General features: G+C 39.6%; 1 protein-coding gene across 1 annotated transcript; it reads right to left on the bottom strand.

The window, feature by feature from the left end:
* Window positions 1–13,693: 13,693 nt before the first annotated feature.
* Window positions 13,694–18,111, bottom strand: C2H13orf42 (chromosome 2 C13orf42 homolog). Its single transcript, XM_068178523.1, has 3 exons — window positions 17,670–18,111; window positions 14,810–14,957; window positions 13,694–13,980 (listed from the first exon to the last, which is right to left on the bottom strand). Exons 1-3 carry the CDS (start codon window positions 18,081–18,083, stop codon window positions 13,748–13,750), a joined length of 795 nt encoding a protein of 264 aa, XP_068034624.1. The 5' UTR covers window positions 18,084–18,111; the 3' UTR covers window positions 13,694–13,747.
* Between the last annotated feature and the right edge of the window lie 5,159 nt (window positions 18,112–23,270).

Genomic DNA, 23,270 nt, shown 5'->3' with positions numbered 1-23,270 from the left:
GATTTGTGTTGTTCAGTTTTGTTCTGGTATTTTTTTTATTTTCTCCTCTCTCTGGTTTCTTCCACAAAGACACAAGTAAAAATATATTTCTGAACTTTAGCATGGGCTGTGTTTCTCCCTGTGTTAGATTAATTTTTTTCCTTTTGCTTTGAGAATGAATTTGACAATACATTTTTTCCTCCTCAAAATGGGGAAGGTAACTGGTAGATGGACAACAGAAAACTATTTATCTAAACAGGCCCCTGAATTTCATACAGTTGATGTGATCTCATTAATATTCATATCTGCTTGCTTGATGCACAGCTGAGTGAGTGAAAATGATGAGTAAGGATTAAAAAAGCTCTATTTCATAAGAACTGTAAGATAACGACAGGGCGCAGGTAAGGAGCCAACCCATAGACTTGTCTCTCTGAAATAAAGTTTAGTTCCATATTAACCCAAATATACTGCCCTACTGCTTCATCAAACACAGACTGGAAAAAAAATGCACAGCAGAATCTTCTATCTTCAGCCCCAAGCCTCTCTGAATAACAGGATTAGAAATAAGTTACAAATTCTCTGTAAAAGAACATAATAAGACAAAATAGAGACACCGAGACCATGGAGAGGATTTTGAGAGGCATAAATGCTGCTTTAAAAAAAAAAAAAAAAGCCTTGCTGAAGGTCTTGAATATCTTTCTGTTCTTTGTACCTTCAGAAACCTTCTTTATCTGTAATAAACTGGTACCAGAGCCTCAACTGATTAATAGAAAAATATTTTTATTTTCCACAAAACAAAATATCTTAACAAAACTGTTTTGTAAAGCCTTCTCAAATTTTTTTTTCACGGGAGGATTTTTATTTGAAAATAGTGGTTTCTGGAAGTTGTAGTAAGTCCAGAAAACCTGTTTTGTGAAAATGGCTACAGAAAAAGATCCTGCACATAATAATGCAAACATGTTTTTTTTATTGCTATACAAAACTTTGTATGACACTGGAGACTGCCTCCCTCCAGTGACTTGTGAGATGACTCCTTCATCATTACAAATATTCCCATGGACATAGAAAAGCAATATTTGCAGTTCATGTAGTTTGGTAGAAATGGTAGTATTTTGTCTGCCACAGCCTATTGAAATTCTGTGGCTGACCAGTGGAATAGTTCAGAAAGAAGAAAAAGAAGCCAAAGACAGTCACCCAAAACCACTGAACTGTAGCACATCTGGGAATGTATAGAAATATATATTGTACATGAATCCTGGCGCATTCTAGATCAACGGTCCTTGAAACCTGGATGTCTCCTTTAGCTGGTGTATGTGTATGTCCGTGTGTGTGCACAAACACTAGTGGTGGTAGTAGACAGCCATCAGCAGTGCTTATCTAAAATCTGAGGAATAACCATTCTGACAAAGAATAAATAGTTTCTTCCTCTTCATCGTCATTCCAGACATCAATGTCCCATATGACAACAGCTATCAAAGATGTGTTGCATTTTTTCACTTCAGACACTTCTCTGGAAAGCTAACAGGACCATTCTTGTCTCCTCCTCTAGTTGTATAAGTAATGACAGCAATTATATAACTGATGAAAAACCAACTTCCTTTCAGGACAAGTATACACAAAATAATTGAAAGAAATGAAGAGGGATCCAGAATACATATTTTTCCTGAGAAGATAACCCAATGCACCACAAACATAAGTTAAGCAAAAAGCCTACAATAACTAGAAGAAAATAAACTCACTGCATATCATGATCTGGCTGCATTTAGACAAGAAAACGTCTCCCACTAAATCCAAACTCTGCAATCCCTGCATAAATCAATGACATCACCTTTGATGACTCACTGCTTACAATATTTATATTCAGCAGGCTGTCTCCCTCGTGGGAAAGTGTCTGCACTGCTGAGACCCATAACTCATTCTGATCCTTGTACGGGAGATAAAGAGGATGTTCTCTCACCTTGCCTTAATTTCACACACTCTGCACGATATTCCAGCAGGATTTCTTTTCTCCATTTCATGACAATGTTGAACAGAGTTTTGTCTGCTGTGAAGCTTCAGCTTATGCTGTCTAGGGAACAGCATAGAGAAGACCATATGTGAGTGTGCACATGTTCCTATGCATGACATGAATCATCTCAGTAGACTGTTTTAACATGATGCACTTAGATAACTCAAAGGCTGAAAGATAAGCACTTACTAAACATGAGATGGCAGTGGTGCATGCAAGATTAATTTTGCTTCAGTCTGCAAAAGGATGATGATGCATTCTTTCATTACATGCTCATACACTTATTATCAAATACTCTCTTGAACATTTTTGTTATGTTTTCCCATTCTCTGAGCTGGTTGCCCCAAGCTCCCTTTATAGACAATAAGAATAAACCAGCATTTCTGCAGTGCAATTAATCTCATCTGAAAATAGACATCCAAAATATGACAGCTGAATCACCCTTGAAAAATACCCTTCAATCATTTACACCTGTATAAAATACAGTCACTTGCCTTGATTTGGCTCACAGACAATTGCCCTGTGTAAATGGCAAGATAAAAGACAATCCAACTCATTCTTCCCCATTCTTCTTTAGACTTGAAGGCTATAATGTGTGTTATCACTGAAATATTTCTGGTAGAAGAAAAAAATGCCAAACTGGAAGAGAAAATTGTAAGCAATTTTGCTCATTTCTGTAAATCATTGAATGTACTTCATTACCTTTATGAAAGGCTCCATTTTCTAAATTTGTGTCTATTCTTGTTTTTCTCTTTGGGCTGTTAAACTTCTGCAGCACAAGAAATACCACATGCTTCTCTTCTTCTTTGCACTCTTCTTCTTTGCACTCTTCTTCCACTGGCACTCACCGTTGAAGAACTCTGGCAACAGACTCTAGATGGCCTTATTTAAAAATAGTCATAGCTTCATATTATGTCCTAATGATTAAAGTAAATTATTCTATGTCAAATCCCACCCAAGTTTATTGATTAGGCACATTTTCTCTTCTTTCTCTGGTTCAGCCTACATTTTAGCTCTTACCTAGTACATCAGCAGGAAAATTAAGTATATAATATGCCTCATAAGGTAAAAACTATAGCAAGATTTAGAATAATTTATATTCCTACAGATTTGTAAAACTCAAAGAATCTTAGTCAAGATGTAATGATTCCAGATTCACACCAGAAGAACCAAATTCAACATCTGGATCATAATTTCATCCAGAGTAAAAAACTTCAAATCATGAAGCTTCTGTGTACATGTGCTGGGGCAGGCTGGGGGGTGGGGGGTGTGTGTGCAAGATGGCGTGTCTCTCTGAAATGTTAACATCAGGCAATTTTATGATTGTATTCATAAAATCTAAGTGAGAAAATTGTGTATGACACACCTAACTAAATATTATAAACAAACAAACAAAAAAGTTCATCTGACTCTTTAAATGTTACTGTAATTCTTTTCTGCCTATGTTATTTATAGAGTATTTGTCACTGCATACACCAGCTGCATAACCACTGCTATTTGGATATGATCAAATAAAAGTCATAGGACTAAGAGAGGCAACCATTAAATTCTGGGGAGGAGTAGGAGGGGCTTGGAGCTGAAAAATGGAAGAATTTTGCATTATGAATTCCTGCATGTGACTACTCTTCCTCAGCAGGTGTCCTCTTCTCAGTTCTCCTCTAAGCAAGACTGTCCAGGTGCAGTACAAGTGAGACAGCACTTGCCTGGCATCACATCACAAAGACCTCCCCTGGCAAAAGAGCAGTGAAGAAGCATTGCTCTGTCTGTCCTCCTTTCTAGATGAAAAGATAGTGCATTCATTTCAGAGCAGAACTTCCAAAGACCTACAGACACAAAGAAAAGCTTGGACATAGAAGCTGCTGGAATCAGCATGCTACCTGTGTGACTTAGGAGATAAATCTTGAGCAAAGATCAGGAAAATAAACGAACCAACTGGAATGAGGCATCCCCTTCCTTCTGCTTGTTTCGTGGAGATTTTTATTTATATTTTGAGATATTGTTAATGAAAATCAAGGCTAGTTTGGGGCAAGTCCCACAGAAAGACTGCCTCTGACTCACGAGCTTTGATTGTCTACAGGGAGAAACAGGGAAGGCTGTTAATCTTGTGCAAGTGGGAATTCAGAGAACAAGGATTGCCTCTTCACACAGAGGTGCTGTGCTCTCCGTGTGCTTAGTGGTCACATCCATGTCTCTCTGTGTGCTTAGTGGTCACATCCATGTCTCCATCACTCTGTAGGGACAGCCTCTAGGACAGGCTTAAAGGCACCGGAAACTGAGCTCCTCCTGAATGAGCGGACAGGCCTGTGGAGTTACTTCATTTCTGGAGGAGATGTATACAACAGGTCAGCTGAATAACCACAGACTTCACCTGATCCATTGACTAGATCTCCATCATCCTGGAGCTTAGACTTCTAACTTACGTGTGGGCACTGACATACAGAAGTCTGAACTTCCTAACAGCTCAACACCTTGGTCTGGCAGAAGGGTCTGGCAGGAGGCACTGGCATAGATGTGCTCTCCAAGCCATAGAGAAGGAAGAAAATGTCTTTACTTACATGTGTTACTTGAATCAGTAACATCATCATACAGAGCACAAGTCATGAAGATATTTCTGATTCCTGCCTGAGTTCTGAAGACTATGGAGCACAATGATTCGGGTAACATACAGGCAAAATCATCCAATCCAATACCCTCTGAAAATGATCCTGCCAGTGATAGGGCTGGATACAAGGGAGCCAGAAAGCAGGACACAGCATTCTCTAAACTTCTTGATTTTATAAAAGCAATTTCCAATGAAAAATAAAGAAATTGCATCAATCCCTGTCAAGAGGTCTTTGGAGTGGGCATGCAAGTGTTCCTCCATGCTTTGTCCATGAGGTATGATTCCTGAAACAGAAACACAAGTGCAAAAAATAGCCATATGAGGAAAGAAAATGTAGTATTTTTTGCCTTATCTCTTTAGACAGTCTTATCTCTTCTATCCTATATATTTTCAACTCAGTGCAGAGCTCTCAGTGCAGAGCTGGTTAAGAGTCACTCCAGACAGAGTTCTACAGATTGAAGAGGAGCCCATGTGCCCTATCAAGAAGAGTTTGCATGTCTGCAATTTTTTATACCTAATAGAAAATTCTTATATCAGTCAGTCCACTTTCTCTGCATGATCTTGTATTTGGTTACGCATATTAAATTTTTCTTCCTGTTCTCCTGATATTAGTGCAATAAGCCACTACCAGAGAAATAGTTATAGTGGGAAGTGAGGGGCAGGGGTGGGGGGAAGGACAAATAAGATACTGCGTGCAAAACCATTTCAGAGGCCGAGAGCAAAAACTCAGAGCACAAGCAGAACAGCCTGAGTGTTTCTGGCGAGCTTGCAGGCACAACACAAGTAAACATCTGAAAGACAAAACTACTATCAGCTCAGCATAGAAAGCAAGCTGCCAGATCCAGAAAAAAATGAGTGAGGCCCAATTTAAGCATGTGTGTGCATGCTGAAAACAGACAGAAAATCTCTACAAATGTCACCATCCACTCTGGTTTGATATATGGGCCCCAGAGGCCAAGAACTTGACTCTCAGGTCTTTTTTTGTGCAAACTGTGACATCTCAGACTCACATTAAGAGCTATCTATATGTTTTGGCATAATATCTGCCCAGTTATGTTGGTGGAAGTAACTTCAGATTCACACCAACCTAACAGAGTTTATTTTGCCATCTGTCTGTGTTTAGTCTTCATATTAATAATTAAGTCAAGCAATGTAGATTGGGATGAAAATTCCTTCCTGAGGACCAGAGCTGTGATCTGTGCAAACCACCTAGCAGGCACTGAAACTCTTGTTTCAAAAATTACTAGCAAGAAACCTAACTACTTATTTTTACCTAAATATTGTCATTGTTAAGCTGTGCATTGCCATAGGCCTGTTATTTAAGATTTCTGCTGAATAAGAACACACCCCAAAATTAATGAGCTCAGTTAATTACACTATGAACTCATTGAGGATTTTTATGAGTTAAAATGTACTTTCTGTGATCTGTTCATGAAATCATCCTTCCTGTCAATGAACCAGGGCTGTGGAGAGATGAGTAGCATGAGTTTCCCAGTGGAGTATTTCCCAGCCCATGTCACAGCACAGGGTGAGTTGCACAGAGTCCCCTTCCCTGGCTCAGGAAGTTCTTCCAGTCGAGGCCATCTCCCTCAAAGGATTGTTGTAATTTGATGTGGCATTGGCTCACAGCTTTCCTCCACCTAGGAGAGGGTGGAGGGTCACCACTTAGCCAAGTGGGTCTCTGTCAGCTGTTTGCTGCCTCCTGACACAGGTTGGCCAAATGAAGGATTCTGTTTTATCACACTCGACACATGAAACCCAGAGAGGAAAGGTAAACCTGGCAATAAGTAAAGGCATTGTTAATCTCATGGGCAAATGAATCTCTCACCACTGATGAGAGATGTCTTTGCCTCTTCTGAGTTCTTTCCTGATTTACACTGAGCACAAGTCACTCAGCTTCTATGGGGATATGACTCAGCACTGAATTTTGGCACAAGCTGCCCAGAATTAATTATAATTGTCAAGTGCAGAGCTGTTGGGGCCCCAAGTCTATTGATAATTCTTCTCACCACGTAATCAGATTTTAACCCCCTTTGACCCCATTACAAAAATCCTCATTTGGACCAATATTTCTCTTCTGGAGTATAAAATACATGCGTTTTATGCAGGTCTTTTTGCCAAAGGTCTCTATAATGACATTTCAGAAATGAATTGATAAATCCATACTAAAGGAAGGGAAAATACTAATATATTGTACCTCATGGAATAAAAAGGAAAAACAGAGCTCATGAAATTCTAGTTGAAGTGTGATGGCAAGCCCCTAAAAAAACCCCAAAACAGTGCCCTCATTTTTGTGTGCATTCATTTTTTAAAAAATTCTGCTAATTTTGACCCCCAGTCCTAAATTCTTCACATCAATAATTCAAGTTTCCATAACAAAAACAGTAAATTTTGAAGGAAGAGTGTGACTAAAAACAGCTACAAGAAAATCTCTGGGCAATTTGAATCTTTTTAGAACTAATATAGCTGAACTATTGACAGAATAAAAAGAGGAAATTAATGGATCTCAGATTTGAGTGGAAGGCAACCGGTATTCTGGGAAAACCACACAAAAATTGGAATTTTTATCTGACATTCAAAGCTTGCTGTTGGAGTTTTGTTCTCTCACCTTGTATTTTCATGTTAAAAAATGATTCTGGAAAAAGCTCACCAGGGTTGGACTGTCTGCTTGCTGCTTCTCTCTGCTCTTTGCAGCAACCAAGTTATACCTGCTCATTGCTGTTCTGGCACAGCAGATGTGATTTTCTTTTCTTCTTCATGTCTTCTTTATTTTTTTTAATGGTACATCAGTTTTGAATGCCTTTTGCAAGAGCCCTCAGACATAATTGTGTGAATATAACAGCAGCACCATTTCTCAAATTCACAAAGCATTTATGCAAATTCTCGTTTTGTGAGTAACTGAACTTTGAGGAACACTGTCAACAAATTCTTGGAGCTTAAATTAAATGGGAAGATCAGTAACAACCACAGCCCTGCAGGAAGAGAGCAGCAAAGGCTGCAGAAATCTGACAGAGGTGTGGGACAGTCCTTTCTCTCAGAATGACACAACTCCAGGGCTTAAAGTTAGTAGGTTTACAGGCAGAAAGACTGGCCTAATTCTAGACTTCTCATGAGTCTAATTTAATTCCTAGAAGTGAAGCTGTGTTTGCTCAAGCTTGGCTCCAGACCAGCTTTTCCAGAAGCAGTCAGGCACCAGTGCATTTGTCAGAGTCACTTTACTCCCACTGATGCTAGTTACGTGCCTTTTGAAAATCCCACGTAGGGTGACTGCAAATCTTGCCCCAAGTGTATTCACTTGGGTTTATTCAACTGTAATTACAGGTCAGCTCTGCTTGCACCAGAGTCTTCCACCGAGCCTCTCACTTTCCTGGCACAGCAATGCTCTGTATCCCTGATGTGAGGGTGGTAAAATTAATTCTGCATATTGGAAACTGAAAAGTGAACCTATTGAAGGGTGAGAATGCTGTGAATCAGTTCTCTCAGTGAAGTAATACTAAAGCTAGCTCTAACTTAGGAACAGCTTGTTTATTCTTGATCCAGCCCCTTCTCCCCTTGCTGTTCCACATACAAATACCTGAATATGATGGCAGCATGTTTGTCAGTTAAAAAGGACTCAGTGTCACATCCAACCACAGCCAAGCACAGACTGAGAGCCTGCATGTGAGCAGTGCCAGGGCTGATGGGTCTTTTTAATGCAGGGAGCCTTATCTGTCTGAATATTTTGAGACCATAGAGCCATCTAAATCTGCCATAGCTGACTTGTGGTCATAAGCAGTACAAAGACATCTTCCTTTTTTTCCCCTTTAAATCAGTATTTTGGCATAAAACAGAGGAAAAAAATTCCAGAAGTTTCATGCCCTAAATATAAACATACCCTGGAAGACATAGCAGCAGCTGATGAAGGAGCAGGAGCAGGTTAGTTTTTGACTAACCAAACTGCTTTAATTAGTAAATTCTGGAATAACAGCATTACAAACCTCAAGAAGCTGGGAACCTGATATATTGATTCTCCTGGGCCTTGGAAGAAACTCCAGAATCAGGTCAGAATCCTTAGCTCAGACCTATCTCAAGACTGAACTTCTGAATGTTAAATTCCTCTGCCCATTTTTTTTAACCCATCTTTGTATTTTCTGTACCTTAAGAGTGCATTACTCCCAGTGATGACATTACTTTGTCCATTTGTTTCCACAGTCAAAGGCAAGTGGTCACCATCTCAGCCATGATTTACTGAGGTCTCAGTGTCCCCTATGATGTCATGGCTGTTTATATCCTAAGGAAATCTCTCTCTGGAAAAGTAAACTCATTTAAAAAACTAATGATGATTGGAAACTGCTAAAAAACTGCCTGGGAAATAAGGAGCCCAGAAGTGAATAACAGATACACACACTGTCTGTCCCTTGATGAAGCAGGTCAAAACTTCCCTTTACTTTCATCCTCAGTTCTCTTGTTGTTCACAGAAATAGGAGGGTTGCAGAATAGCTAGGAATTAACTGCCACCGTGTGGCCAAAGCACAATTTTAGCTATCTTTCTAGAAATAAGCAAGAGTTGATGCTGTAAGTGACAGTCCCCAGTACCTAACTGTGGGGTTTGTGCTCAATCACATATTTTACTTAGGTGTCATGTGCTGTGTCTCCCTATCAGTGCCCCTAAGATTCTTAGTAAAGTCTTGCTTCCTTCTCAGTCTCACCTTAATAAAAGGGTGGAATACATCACTTTTAATTCCATAAATTCTTTTTATATTTTCTCTAATAGGTTACCTCATCTTCTGTGAGGAGTCGGAGTATCACAGTCACTTGAGTCATTTGGGTGGTGATGCCTGGTCTTGCCTTATAAAAGATGGACAATATTTTTAATATAACAAGCCTAGTAGTAGAAAACTTGTCATCATGCACTAAATTGCTGCTAATCAAACAACAGGCTTTAGCTTCTGATTCTCAGCCTGGTCTGAAGCATCTGGGCTCGTTTGTCATGATTTGCCCTCAAAATTCTTCCAGAACATTTTTCTACCTGTTAAATTCAAAATAGCTAAAGAATCATTCCACCGACTTTATGCAGCCCGTTTTCTCTTTACCATGGGCATAATTCAGAGCTACAGGCCCAAACGTTGGCAAAAGCCTCCTAAACACAGCCTGCTGTGACTGGTCAGCTTTGTGCTGTTTTCATCTCCCTGTGGACGTGCCCCACCACCAAATCACAGGAGGCACTCTCCCAAATTTATCCAAGCAGAATGACAAACTGACCCAACAGCTGTGAAAATTTTCAAGACATCCACTAGGTGTGAATCTAATATTTTTAATACATCCCCTCAAAGCTGGAGCAGCAGATAACCATGTATTTTTCTATACATTACCTCGGAGGACTTTCTGCATTACTCTAGGCGATGCTGACACCTTCTGCCTTCATTGTAACTTTATGGCACTGCAAGATTCAAACCAGAGCTTACATCTTGTCCAGCTGCCAACTTTCCATTAGCTGCCTATATTTCTTCAGTTTCTGCCAAAGACCCTTACGATTTCACCTCACTTACATGCATTGTGATTACACTGAGTTGCTCAACAGAAAAGGTCAAAATTATTTTGAATCCTCCAGGACATGATTTCCTCAGCAGACTTCACCTCTCTTCAGTTGCTGGATTCTTGTACACAGTGTCTTAGTTTCTCAAAGACAGATGAGGATGTGGTATCACAGAAATTTGAAGCCAGGGCCCCTTCAGAACTAGTACTCAGCAATGACACAAGCTAAAGGGACCTGACATATCCTAATATTTCAACTGAGCTGGATTTGAAACAACAAAATATGAGATGTTTTTGCAAAGATATTGCCTATTATTCCAGTGCATTCTGGGAAAGAGCTCCTGGGGATCAGTGCTGCAGGGAACACTGGCACGCAGCAGCCTTGATCGATAGAGCTCCTGGTTGATGCCCTTCACTACCATGGCCTGGGGGCATGACTCAAAGGGCTCACTAACAATCTCTTCAACAGATCTAGGTCATGCGGAGCTCTGCCAGTCATGAACAACTCTTCTGTGTGATTGGCATTGTCAGAGCACCTCTAGTAGCTGCTTAATTTCTAGGATGCTATGCCTGAAAATAACTGCAGGTTGCTGCAAGGTCATTTAGAGGACATAGCCATGGCAGAATACCTTCAGTGTCCATGCGGAGAGCTCTGCCTGCAAAGCCATGAGGGAATGATTCAGTGCAGACAGGGAGCACTTTTGTAGGGCAACCAACTGCTCCTAGAAGCTGTGTAGAAAGCTTCCTAGGGTGAGCCAGTGCCAGGCAGGGGCAGGGTTCTGTCTTGGGATAATGCAGAGGGTGCTGCCATCCACCAAAATCCTTCTCTGAGGAGACAGCTGACACTGGGGATGGAGATGCTCCACTTTCCTCTCTCCTGCTCCCTTTCTGCTTAGCTGCCTCCTCTAGCACAGGTAGCACAAGACCTTTGAACCCTCGGCTCCCACCTCCACAGAGAGTGCCCTAAGGTGCAGGGGTTGCTCTCCATAGCTCTGTTGGATCTGAGCCATGTTCAGTGAGGAGTATACAAGGGCTAGAAGAAGAAGGAAAGTGCCTGTATTCATAGGATAGATGATAGAACATGTTCTCAGAGAAAAACTGGTTTATTTTACTTGCTTAATTAGAATTTCCTAAGATGATGACTGGCTTGAAGTGAACTTTAAGAAAAGAGAAAAAAAATCACTGAATCCAAATAGAAATTATAAATCTGATTTTCCCCCTCCTTTGTCTCTTATTCATAAAAGCAAACCCAATTTCACACTGAAACTTCTGTGCTGGACAGCAGGGGGACCCTCACCCTCTATCACAACCAGATGATCAGAGATGTATGTCTCTGTTTTACAAGGAACAGACAAGAGGTTACAGGGAAGGTCGCACATGTTGAAGCAGTCTGGTTCTGCACATCAAAATGCATTCTTAAAACAATAGAGAAGAGATCAGTTACTCCAATGCATAAAACCTTGGCACTATGTACATGAAACACATCCCAGGGTAGAAATATATTGGAATCCATTTCTTCTTTCTTCTCATCAGTATTTTAATTATGCACATGCATAAATCTGTTATAGTAACTCAAACAAGATGGTGAGATTTTCTGTCAGCACCCATCCATGTTGCAAGTCCTAGTAGCAAAAGGATGCCCACACAGTCAGTAAAAATTTCAACTTCAGTATGAAATTCTGTTTGTAGAGGAGTTTCAGGGTGACACAGTTGCCAAAAATATACAGTTCTGAGCACTGTCCCCCCTTCTCTCACGCATACACAGAACTGCAGCCTTGAGGCATGCCAGAACCCAGGGGTGTGTTTGGAACATGCTGTGCTCTGGCTATCCCACCTGGCTGAGTGGAATTCAGTGATCACATTCAGAGGCAGAACAGTTTTAAGGGCATTCAGTTCAGGGCAGACAGTACAGAACTGGGGAGGTACAAAGGCAGTAACACAATATAAAGGATACAGACTGTTGTGAAAAGCACCAACAGCAGGGAGACAAAACCCAGACCTCAATCTAAACTCTTCTTGAATATGTATCAATTATGTTGTTTAAACTGGTCGTTTTCAAGAGGATGCAAACTAGGCCAAAAGCAGCAAAAGCACATCCAGAATTGAAGTGCTACAGAAACCATTCTTCCATCCCCTTCACAAACATCACTAGAAAAAGAGTCAAAATTCTTTAATCAAATAGGAGATGCCAGCTCTGAATGGAGGAACATATGGTTTTTTGGCACTTTCCTATCTTATGACAGAAAGTGGCCTAGATCATTAAGTACAGAGATATACTTGCAACCCATGGCAGAAATGCCTTTTGAATAATTTAGTCCCAAAGACTGGGAACACAAATCAGCAAAAATTGCCACCTGCCAAATGTTCTGTGTGAGGGCACAAGGTTTATGGAGGTTTTGGTATATCAAATGGGCTATATTGATGGCCAGTGCCTCAGGAAATTCATCCAAGCATGTGGACAGAAAAACTACTGATCATAGAAACAAGAAAACACTAGCAAATCACCAGCTGGTCATACCAGTGCTGCCATGATCCATCTGTCATAGTCCAGCGCCAGCTGAACGATGCCAGATGAAAAAAAATCAGAGTAAGCAAAAGCTTGGTCCCAAACACCTTAGCAAATTCTTAAGACAAAGTATGGGCTGGGCAAAACAGGCAGAGTATGGGTCTTATTAATTCCAAGTATCACATGGAATACATATCACCTCCAAGATGAAGAGGAAGACTTCTAGACTGCATTAATCCTAATATAATGTCTTTAATGATGGAGTAGCAGAATTCCAAATATTGGGTATAATCTAAGGGTGATGCGGTGGCTTTGTCTGCAAGTTCTCTTCTGCCCCTGAGAACAACTTATTCACAAAATGTTCTCCATGACTTTAAGCTTTTCTAGTGTACACTGGGGCATCTACATTCATCAGCTGGGTGTTAAAATTGATGAAAACTAGCACCTGGTGTTACCATATGAAAAAAGTTGCATACATTTTTGCGTGCAGTGAGTATTTTGATGTATCCAACAACAGAACCATTTCCAATAGCAAGCAGAGTACAAAACATACTGGAGCACACTATTCCCCCAAACACAAGTTTCTAATGCCAATTCCCCCACTCCAGTGCTTTTCTGCTCATGCTGCAGATTGAGTGTATCTCGGTGCTGCTGTATACTCTCAGAACACAGAGTTAATGATGGCACATGCAAATTCTCACAAGAAACAGAAGGAGAAAATTCTGCTTCACTGCTCTGACATTGGAAACACTGCTGCAAAAACTCCAACGTATTCGCTGAATTCCTTGAACTGCTTTGCAGTACTGGAGTCAGAAGAAAAATTACTGCACCAGGCAATCTTTGAATCATTGCTTCCTGTAACAGCACTAGAAAAAAAGGCTTGTCAAGCTGGAGTTCTCCCCAAGCTGAATTACAAAGCAGTATTGTTAGGCACAGAAATTTTGATGAGTTAAACCCTCATATGAGTCCAACATTGGAATAGCCATGGCTTAAAATACGTCCCCTACAAAGAACCATCAGTGACTGCACAGGTCACTTCTGGAGTGTAAATGATGGATCAGTGGTTAAAAAAAAAATCAGGTCTTACATACCCTATTTGATATATTCTGTCTTCAAGTGAAAAGGGAACATTCTTCTTTCAACATTCTTTCTTGCGTGTTTTAGGTTTAAATTTTAAAGTGCTGTATGCCCCTTCCACAGCTTTGGGCAGGTACATGGGATGCCTTTCCAACCTTTTCCTAGAGCCAGTGGTTCTCCGCTGACTGTTTCTTTGAGGTTGCTTAGCTGCTTGGGCAGTATCTTGTGAGTATCTCCGGGGAGCACGAAGTATCCAGTTTGAATGCAAACTGTGTTCACTCGTACTGGTAGCAACTGAAAGACAGATGATAATCTGGGATTAACAGTTTGTCAGTGACATTTTTATCTGCACAGTGAAGGAACACAGCAAGGGTGCTTGCTGAGTCATTCCTGGAGGTAAGATCAAGAGACAAACCTTGTTTCACTGCAGGGTATCACTTGAGATGGGATTAATTTTATCCAGAATTTCAACACCTGCAGCATAAATATGTATATGAGAGCTAGTCCCTTCAAATACACTCCTTGGGCACTGCTAAAATGATCTGCTTCAGCTATTTACCTCAGCCTGAAGCCAAGGTGAGAAATATCTATATCCCTCTGCTGATTATACAGGAGAGATGATGACCTTAGATTGGCACATCTTCATTTCTTTGGGAAATCTCATCCTTTCTGATGGAAACCTCCAGTTATTTAGCTTTATCACCAAATGACTTCTTTTTTGATTCTTGTAAAGGAGTCACCCAGTCATTGCTCAAAAAAAAAAAAAGAAGATGAAGAAAAAATACATTTATACTTTCTATAGTTCTCCAAAGACAGTTTGAGGTAGATATGCAAGGGTGGAGTTCAGCCCTGACAGAAGGCAAGCACTATTCAAACCCTGCACGTGCTACGTTTGCCATGTAATGACTGCACATAAAATAGTTGCACCCATTCAACAGGGAACAAGTGATGTATTACTCTAATTTCACATATTGCATATAATGGTCCTAGATCTGGGAAGCAAAACTAGAGGACAACTGATTCATTAAATAAATTAATTAAACAAATGTGATGTCACAATGCTGTTCCTCCCTCTACCCTCTGCACCCCAAAGCCCATCATATTTGGCTGGTTTATACTGCACCATCAAAATCGACATCCACATTTGGCAGATCCACACCAGGAACTCTCCGCCATCTCTCTGAATCCAGGTCTGCAATGACTGAGTCGAAGAAAGCTATTGCTTCTCTTACATCTGAACTGGACTGTGGGCCTTTTGTTTCCATGGATGCCTGTTGATCAGACAAAGAAGAAAAAAGTTAGCCAAGGGTTGGGCACAAAGATTTCTTAGTCAGCAAACTCTTTTCGAAAGATGTATTTGATGCCACACTTCAGGCTATCAAAAAAGAAACACAGATCCAAACTACTCCACAGTGTAGAAATCAAAGAAAACAGGGCAGCAGTCTAACAAATATCCATCCTGTTGCGTTTTCAACAGCAAGTATCTTCCACTTGGGCACTAGTGGCCAGTTGTTAAGAAATCCCTCAGAATCCATGTACCAGGCCATTTAATGCGGTGGCTAGGTGACAGCTGGGCTTTGTGGCCAAATTTATTCCACCTAGCTCTAGGCTTCTAAGGAGACACACTTTAGAAATGTAGTCGTGCAGGGCTCCTTCTGTAATTAATGCTGGGCTCTAGTACCTTCAGAAGATGAGTCAGGCCTCAAGTAGGCTGCACCCTCCTCTGCAGGTAGCTCTTTCTCTCAGCTGAAAAGGGATTGAGGGGTAACTTTGTTACTAATTTAAGCATCTTATTAAAATGCCTAGGTTAGGTAAAATTCATCCAGATCAAAATTGCTGAAGTCTTTTTGAAATTAAAAAGGATGGTGTGCGCTAAAATATGAGTCATTCAACACTGTGATAATTCCCACAGGAAAGCCACACAGTTTAAAATTAGGAGCCTGTCTTGATGAAAAAGGAAATGCCTATCTATAAATGCTGAAGCAGTCATAAAACCTGGGTTAGGGATTCTGAATGTACATATGGGATGAATAATTCCTGCCAGGCTCTAGCTAATGAAGGGACATATATTTCCCTTGCTAGTCCAAGTCAGGTGTACTGTCAGGCTGCAATACCAGCTCAGAAAATTGCTACCCTGGGTTTCAATGAGAGAAAAGGATACGTGCCATGTCACACCTCTGAAAGACCAGCCTGTTCCCTGTTCTGTGGAGGCAGAGAGATGAACTAGCTGATTCCCCTCTTGACATTATGTGTTGATTGACATCCTCAGAAGTGTTAAAAGATAGCTGCTACCACACTTCTACTGGAAATAGTGACTGCTATTATGACTAAGCCCTTATTGGTTAAAAGGCATTTTAAAGACATGTCTATGTGCTCCTAGCATCTGACCCACCTCTCTATTCTCTTCTTCCACTAGACACAAGTGGCACATTTTGAATCCATAACCAGTCTGTAGTCCAGGACCCAGGGATCTTTGGATCAAAACTCCCATGAGGACAGGTTTGTCTGGACAAATTACCTTCCCATAAATCATGCAGCAAGTTAGAGAAAGAACTGAATTTCCACTGAAAGGCAATTTAATAAGAATAGGTAGCTTGGGACAAAACCATTCAAGCCTGGTGATAACACAAACCTTGCAATCTGTGAACATAAAATGTGTAGTTAGGAAGAAGAACAGTCTGAATATTGTAAAAGTCTTCTTGACCTCTCCCTGATTTTTATAAAGCCAGAGGTGTGCAGCTGTGACCCTGCCATTTTTGTTGGCAAGAATATCTTGCTGATGTTCCTGTCTGTTTTCAAGGGGATGGGTGATGGACTGAGCATGTCAGTCACTACCAAGACTGTTCATAGACGGGAGCTAGCTGGCCAAAGTCCAATGACACCATTCTTAGCCTCAGACTGTGGGAGATCCAATTGTTTGCCAAAAAACAAGTTAAGCTTTTGGTGTTTTAAGCAGTATTTTCAGCAGCACATCTCAGAAGTTCACAAACCATTGTGACATTCTGCTGTGACAGAACATCTAAATATGGCAGCAACACTATTTCAAGTAATGGCCTGGCCTGACTTTAAATTTCAGCCCTACATCCCTTCTTCCCACCATCCCCATCATTATCCAGCTTAAAGACTGCACTGGATAACCTGCAAGTCTCCTGTTGAAGTCTTGTTTTCAGTTGTGTTACCTAAACAGATCATCCCACTTGCTGCAGTCCTTTGTTTTGTCCTCACTGAACCAAGTCTAGAGTCAAAGTAACCACTGAACTGTCTAGTGACATGCTAACCTATGAAGCTTTCAAATCTAGGATACATCAGCACCATAAAATATTCTGCACCATAGATGATATTCCAGTTTTATTTTTGTACTATCATTACAGTAAAGGGTGAAGAATTACACTATCTAAAAATTACCAACCAACTTACTCAAGAACTGAGAAAGGAAACCTTAAGAATTCCTCATGCCCCACATCCTACCAGTAGAGGCTGCACTGATGATAAATGTAGCGCTGACATGTTAACTGACCACTCAGGAAAAAAAAACCCTCCTTGTTTCAGTGAATTTATAATTACTTTGTGTAAGTAATTTTGTCAATAAGAAGACTGCCAGGAAATCCAGGGATTACTGCATTTGTCAGTCATTAACAGCTATAAATAATCGTAGTGAAGGACTCCAAGGTACTTACGTAGAATGTCAGACCTTGCTCTTTCATAACATTTTCCATACTCTCATAACTTTTTCCTACTTTCTCTCTCCCAACATTTCCCCCCCTCAGTCATAGACATATACATTTCTTTCTATGACCAGCCATTCATTCCTAATTTTACACTACTTAGAAAGATTCTTAAGGTATTTAGCAACATTTAAAATAATGCAAAAGTAAAATGACAACTGGCTGAAAGCAATAAAGCAGAAAATCAATATAGGTGATATAGCTCCAATGATTTTGTTGCTCAAGACTAAGTACATGGCAAAAGTTCTTGGAAATTACCTTAGAAGACTCTTTGGAAGGAAGTGGAAGAAATGACTTTTTTCCAGTTTTGGATGATCTTGTGGATGCTGGAGAATCTGCAGCCATATGCATGGATTTCAAGTTATTGATGTTTTCAAGATATTTTTTCCTCAAGGCTAGCAGATCCTGTAGGTACTTCAAGCAGTCCTGAGTCTTAGAGTACATCCAGTCTCTGTCTTCCTCTTTTGTCTGAAAGCAAGAGTCAATGCTGGTTGTACTTCTGCACTTTTTTAGTGTTTCACTAACTTTTTCCTGCTCACCTCCAAGGACATACATAGAAGTGCTGCGGATCAGTCTCACTGCAGAACCAGCACCATCACTGTAAGGGATGTCATCTGTCACATTTCTTCGCTGGGAGTTGGGGTGAAATATAGAATGGATCTTTTTGAACATAATGTGTCACTTCCTCCCCTTTATACTTTTTCTCTTTCAGCTCCTTAATTTAATACTAGATCTGGCAATCAGCAGCAGTTACTTTTGCCCCCAGCAGACAAAAAAATTGCCACTTGCTGTAATAGGGAGAAAAAAGAAACCTATGCTACAACCTAAACTGCACCAATTGCTTTCAGTCTAACATTGTGAGAAGCATGATGGAAACGCAGAAAAGTCTTTTCTATTCCATATGTGTCTGTGAAAGAGCTTTGTCCTTTCCTCGGTTTAAAATATAGTTGAGGAGGTCAAATATCATGCTTTGACGTTTTGTTTGGCGTCTGGTCCCCATAAAAAGCATCAGCACGGAGGCAGGACTTCCCTCTCCCGCGATTCCGGGGCGCTCCTGGGTTCCCCTGGGCGCCGACTGCGGGCGGCCGCGGGGCGCTGGCCGTGGTGCTGATCCGCTCCCGGCCGCCGCCGTGCGCCCGACGGCCGCCGCGGGTGGTGCTCGGGAAGAGACGGCTGGGATCAGCCTCCACGGGGGCGAAAGTCTGGGTGGAGAAGAATAGCTTCTGTCGAGTGGAGTCCAGTTGCTGAAAGAAGTCGCTCTGGGCTTCACCCGGCAGTAACCAGGAGATGGCTTCAGCTACCTGATACCACAGCTCTGCCAGGAACCAAGTGGATTCAGATGTCAGGTTCTGTTACACTCAATACAAAGATGCCCTGTGTAAGGGATGCTGTAAAATATAACACTCTTCCAAAGTACCCCTCTGGCAAAATATTGCAGACAGAAACCTAAGAATTTGTATCTTGCCACATTAGTTGTCCTCCAAGATTGGTCCAAGAACATTTAATACAGGAGGTTTGATGACTGATTTTTAGCTGAAAGTACTGAGAAACTTTGACTATTATTGGCATACTCGAGGCATGGCTAGTATTTGTGACTATGTGTCCACATGATGTATGCTTTGGAGATAAACAGATAATGAACTGAGGCAATCAACAACGATTTAAAAGCAAGCAGAGATGCCCCAAAGAATTTTCAAAATAATTTGTTCAAAAGAGTTTTTATAAGTGATCCTGCCCACACATTGACTGCTTGAGGAAAAACAATTATTTTTAAATCCAATAGATATCACCCTGCAAACACCACTGAGAAAATTTCTTCTAATGCCTCTGGAAGTGCCAATTGAAGGCTTAAGCATCCAAAGATGTATAGGATCTCAACAGGAAAGGTAGCTTGGCACATAAATTTGTGCCTATTGCTTTGGGAACTCTGAAAACTGTATATTAAACATACACCACAACTATCTCAAAATGTTCCTTTTATTTATAGCTAAAGTTAGTATGTACTTATAACAACTAAGAATTGCGGCAAACTAGTTTTGGCCACCTTTTCTGCCTTCTAATAGTAGCAATTCATATTGCAGCTGAAAGCAGCCTAGAGTTGTTCTGAAATATAGTCAACTGTTTGGTACCTAGTACTTGTATGGAGGTATTCCATTATTGATTCTCTCCAAAGGTCTACTCAATCCCCTGGCTAGGTAATAGATATAGCTGACTTTATGCTAGCATAGATCATTAGAACTGTGAAAAAAAATATGAGCTTTCTCACCAGATTTACCTGTCTGAGATAAAGTTTTGGGTCATAAATACTAACACAGAATAATAATAATCCCATTTACATATTGATTTTCTTTTCAGAGCAGAAGGTTTTAAGGGGGTTTTAATGCACTCTCCTGAATGGGTGAGGTAAATATCTGTCACAGCCACTTCAGGGAACTTGTTTAACAAGTTAAGAAAATGAGATTTTTCCAGAATAACCATATTAAAAATTTACTTAGATTTGCTACATGGGATACTGGCCTTTGTTTATAGACATGATACAAAACCAGTGAGCCTCAGAGCACTCTAAGGCCTTTTAGTTTTCCTAGTCAGAAAACCCATAAGTCAAGAAAATCAGTGTGAAATCAAGAAAATATTGATAAAGGCTTGAATCAATAAGTTCATTGGGAACTCCACTGAGAAACTGCTGAGAAACTGAGAAATGTATCAGACATTGCCTTTCAATTGCAGATGGATTTATAAGCTCACTTGGACTTATAAAGAGCTACAGGGCAAAGAAAAAAACAGAACCAACCAAAGAACCAGAAAACCCCCCAAGGTTCTGTTGATGAAACCACAGTAAAAGGTGTGTCTGTGAAGAGTAAATCTGATGATATGTACTGCATTTGAAAAACATTTCATATGGACCATAGCTTTTCCTACCCTGCTTCAACTGAATACTGAAAACATACACTGACATTGAGAGAGTTCTCAATTTCAAATGTGTTCATTCCCAATTTTTTTAAAATTTTGCTGGGTCACATGCATTCTGTGCCATCATATGTGTCATTCCCATTGTTCATGGTGTTGTTAAAATAAGGAAGTATTAAATGTATGAAACAGTACAGTAACTGCATTATATAATAGAATTGCATTTACAGTCATAAAGGGTCATTTATAATTTTTTCATATATGAATGTTGTACTCTATGCTTTGGTAATGGACAGTGAGACAAACTTTCTCTCCTACTCTATATTACTTTGTTTTCTTCAGAGACTCTACTGTAATTTAAATAGCTCCATGGATTTAAAAATTTAAAGGATGAAATAAAAGATATGTTCTACTTTGTTTTCTAAGAAGATAAATGCCCTTAGAAATGTCTTTTTGAGATATTTGCCAATAAGGCATTTGCTTTAAAACATGTTTCTGGAGTAGTGTTTCATTTATTTATACTCAAACTCTGTTTCATATGTACCTGTAAGTGTCCCTTTTAAAGTAAATAACAGGGCAATTATAATTCAGCCAGAACCACAGATCACAGGTCTCTTCCCCAGAGTTACTGCTATGGACTGAATATGCTACTGTTATCTAAGACAGCTGGTAATTAAAAGTGAGGGTCTGACTCAAGAATGATTTCCTTCTGCACAGACACTCATCAAATGCCAAATACAGCTGAAGAAGAGAATTTAATTCTCTTAATTCAAAGTTCCAAATTCATGGACAGCTATTAAATCATAAATAAAGACCTCCCAAAGAAAGAGCTTGTGAGAAGCAGATCAAATAGACCAGACTCATCAAATAGACCACACTAAATATTTAATTGCATCTAAGATTACTGGCTTTGACAAGGCAATGCTCACACCTTGCTTGTTCATTTGGCTATGTTCATTTGGCTACTTGAATCTGACTTCATTTACTCAATGTTTTTTGTTCCAAGTCACTTTTTTCCCTATTACTGCTTTCAACAAGTCTGCCTTCTTTGCAGCTACCACAGTGATCTAAATTCCATTTAACAACACCCAATCATTCCCAAAACTGTTTTTTGGTGTTTTTTTGGTTTTTTTTTTAATATAGCCTTGGCATTCTGTCAGCTCCTGATCCATCATGACTGGATAGGAAAATCAAGTTAGAAAATCCATTGTATGTGCTTTGTTTAACTAAATTAACTACATAGTTGGAAAAAAAAACATAAAATCAAATATACAGATAAATATACTTAAATATTTTTATCAGTAAGTTATTTGTCAAAATGCATTTTTATCTCTTGAATAATATGACAACATGCATACAAATCTATCTACTTGAAAGTTAAATTTCATTATGACTGATACAAAGGAATGTCAAATCATCCTTGAAACAAAATTCTGATTTCAAACAAGAAAATCTTTGATAAACTGTAGATGACAACATATTCTTTTTCTATCATAAAGTTCTATCAATCTGTTGTATCATATCAGTTAGGATAATACATTTTTATTATATTTTTTAAATTAAAATAAGAACACTTTCTTTGCTTTTAAAGAAAAAAATTCCACACATAAAATATGTGAGTGGATAATAAAGTTACTGAGGCTTGTGCTATTTTAGCTAGCTCAGAAACTAGAGCACAGTTGTCAGTCTCTGCTGAACTCTTCCATGTCTATATAGCTGCATAAAAAGTAGATTGTTTGGACAGATGGACAGAGCTTATTGAGAGAATCCAAAACAGAGGAGAACAGAGTTAGCAATTCATTACAGCAAGTATCAACATTTTGCTCCCTAGACCTTGACTATTTCTTATATTCGCTTGAAGTTCTGCAAAGACACACACACACACACACACACACACACACACACACACAAAAGATGTGGTAAATATTTAACAGAAAGACAACAAATGCTGAGAATACTGAGACCACAGCTCAGTTCTAAAAAAAAAAATAGCATCCCTGGCTGCATATGGTAGTAGTTATGAAACTTAGTGTTTCAAAGATCACACATACTTGAAAATATAAAGTGGTAGTGCATTTTCAAATCCTAAATCAGGTGCTGATCATCAGTGCTTTTGGAGGGTGGCAAAAAACCATCCACTATTAGAGGTGCAATACCACTGGTTCCCACCTTTCACTGGCTAAAAGGGAAGATGGAAGAAGAACTGACCTTGTTACAAAGCAAAGAAGAATCCTCAAGAATGGTTATATCTTCTCTTTCAGCCCACAGATGTAACAGTCTGTTCTGCCTTCCCAAAACTGCAATCAGGAACTGCTTGATATTCTTCCTCTTTTGGGAAGTTCACAAAGTAAGGGAAAGGAGATCAATTCTGATATCATGCATTTCAAACATCTATGACTACTTCTTTGAGGCATTAAACCGGAGAAATCAGTTTCTCAAGAATGAAGATATAGATTTTCATTTGAGCTGATTCAGATGAAAATGCAGTTAAATCTCTCTGTGTTGCCCACTCATCAGTCTTGATTTTTAACGGTACATACTTGAGCCATTTCAAACAACACTAAACTTTCAAACCAGCTGAGTCAGAACATTGACTCCTATCAGAAGATGAATAGTTTTTTTTTTGTAAATCTGGAACATCATCTTTCCATCTAACCTAAATTTTAATCAAAGTATTACCATTTGACTTAGATTGTTCAAAATCAAAATATACTCTCCATAAATTATCACTACATGAAAGATTTTGTTCATCGAACAGGTTTCGTTGTAGCATAAACATAGCCTGGGACCAACAAAAGCAGTGACTCCACTCCTACCATGTGTAAGAAAATAAAGAAATGCCAATTCATGTGCAGTGACATGCACGGAAAATGATTACACAAATGAGATATCAATACTTTAAAAACATTATTATTATTATTGTTGTTGTCGTTGTTGAGAAAAATTTTGTGC

The sequence above is a fragment of the Anomalospiza imberbis genome, chromosome 2 (genome assembly GCF_031753505.1).
Source record: "Anomalospiza imberbis isolate Cuckoo-Finch-1a 21T00152 chromosome 2, ASM3175350v1, whole genome shotgun sequence".
Lineage (NCBI taxonomy): Eukaryota > Metazoa > Chordata > Aves > Passeriformes > Viduidae > Anomalospiza > Anomalospiza imberbis.
This window is presented reverse-complemented; position numbering and strand designations above follow the sequence as displayed.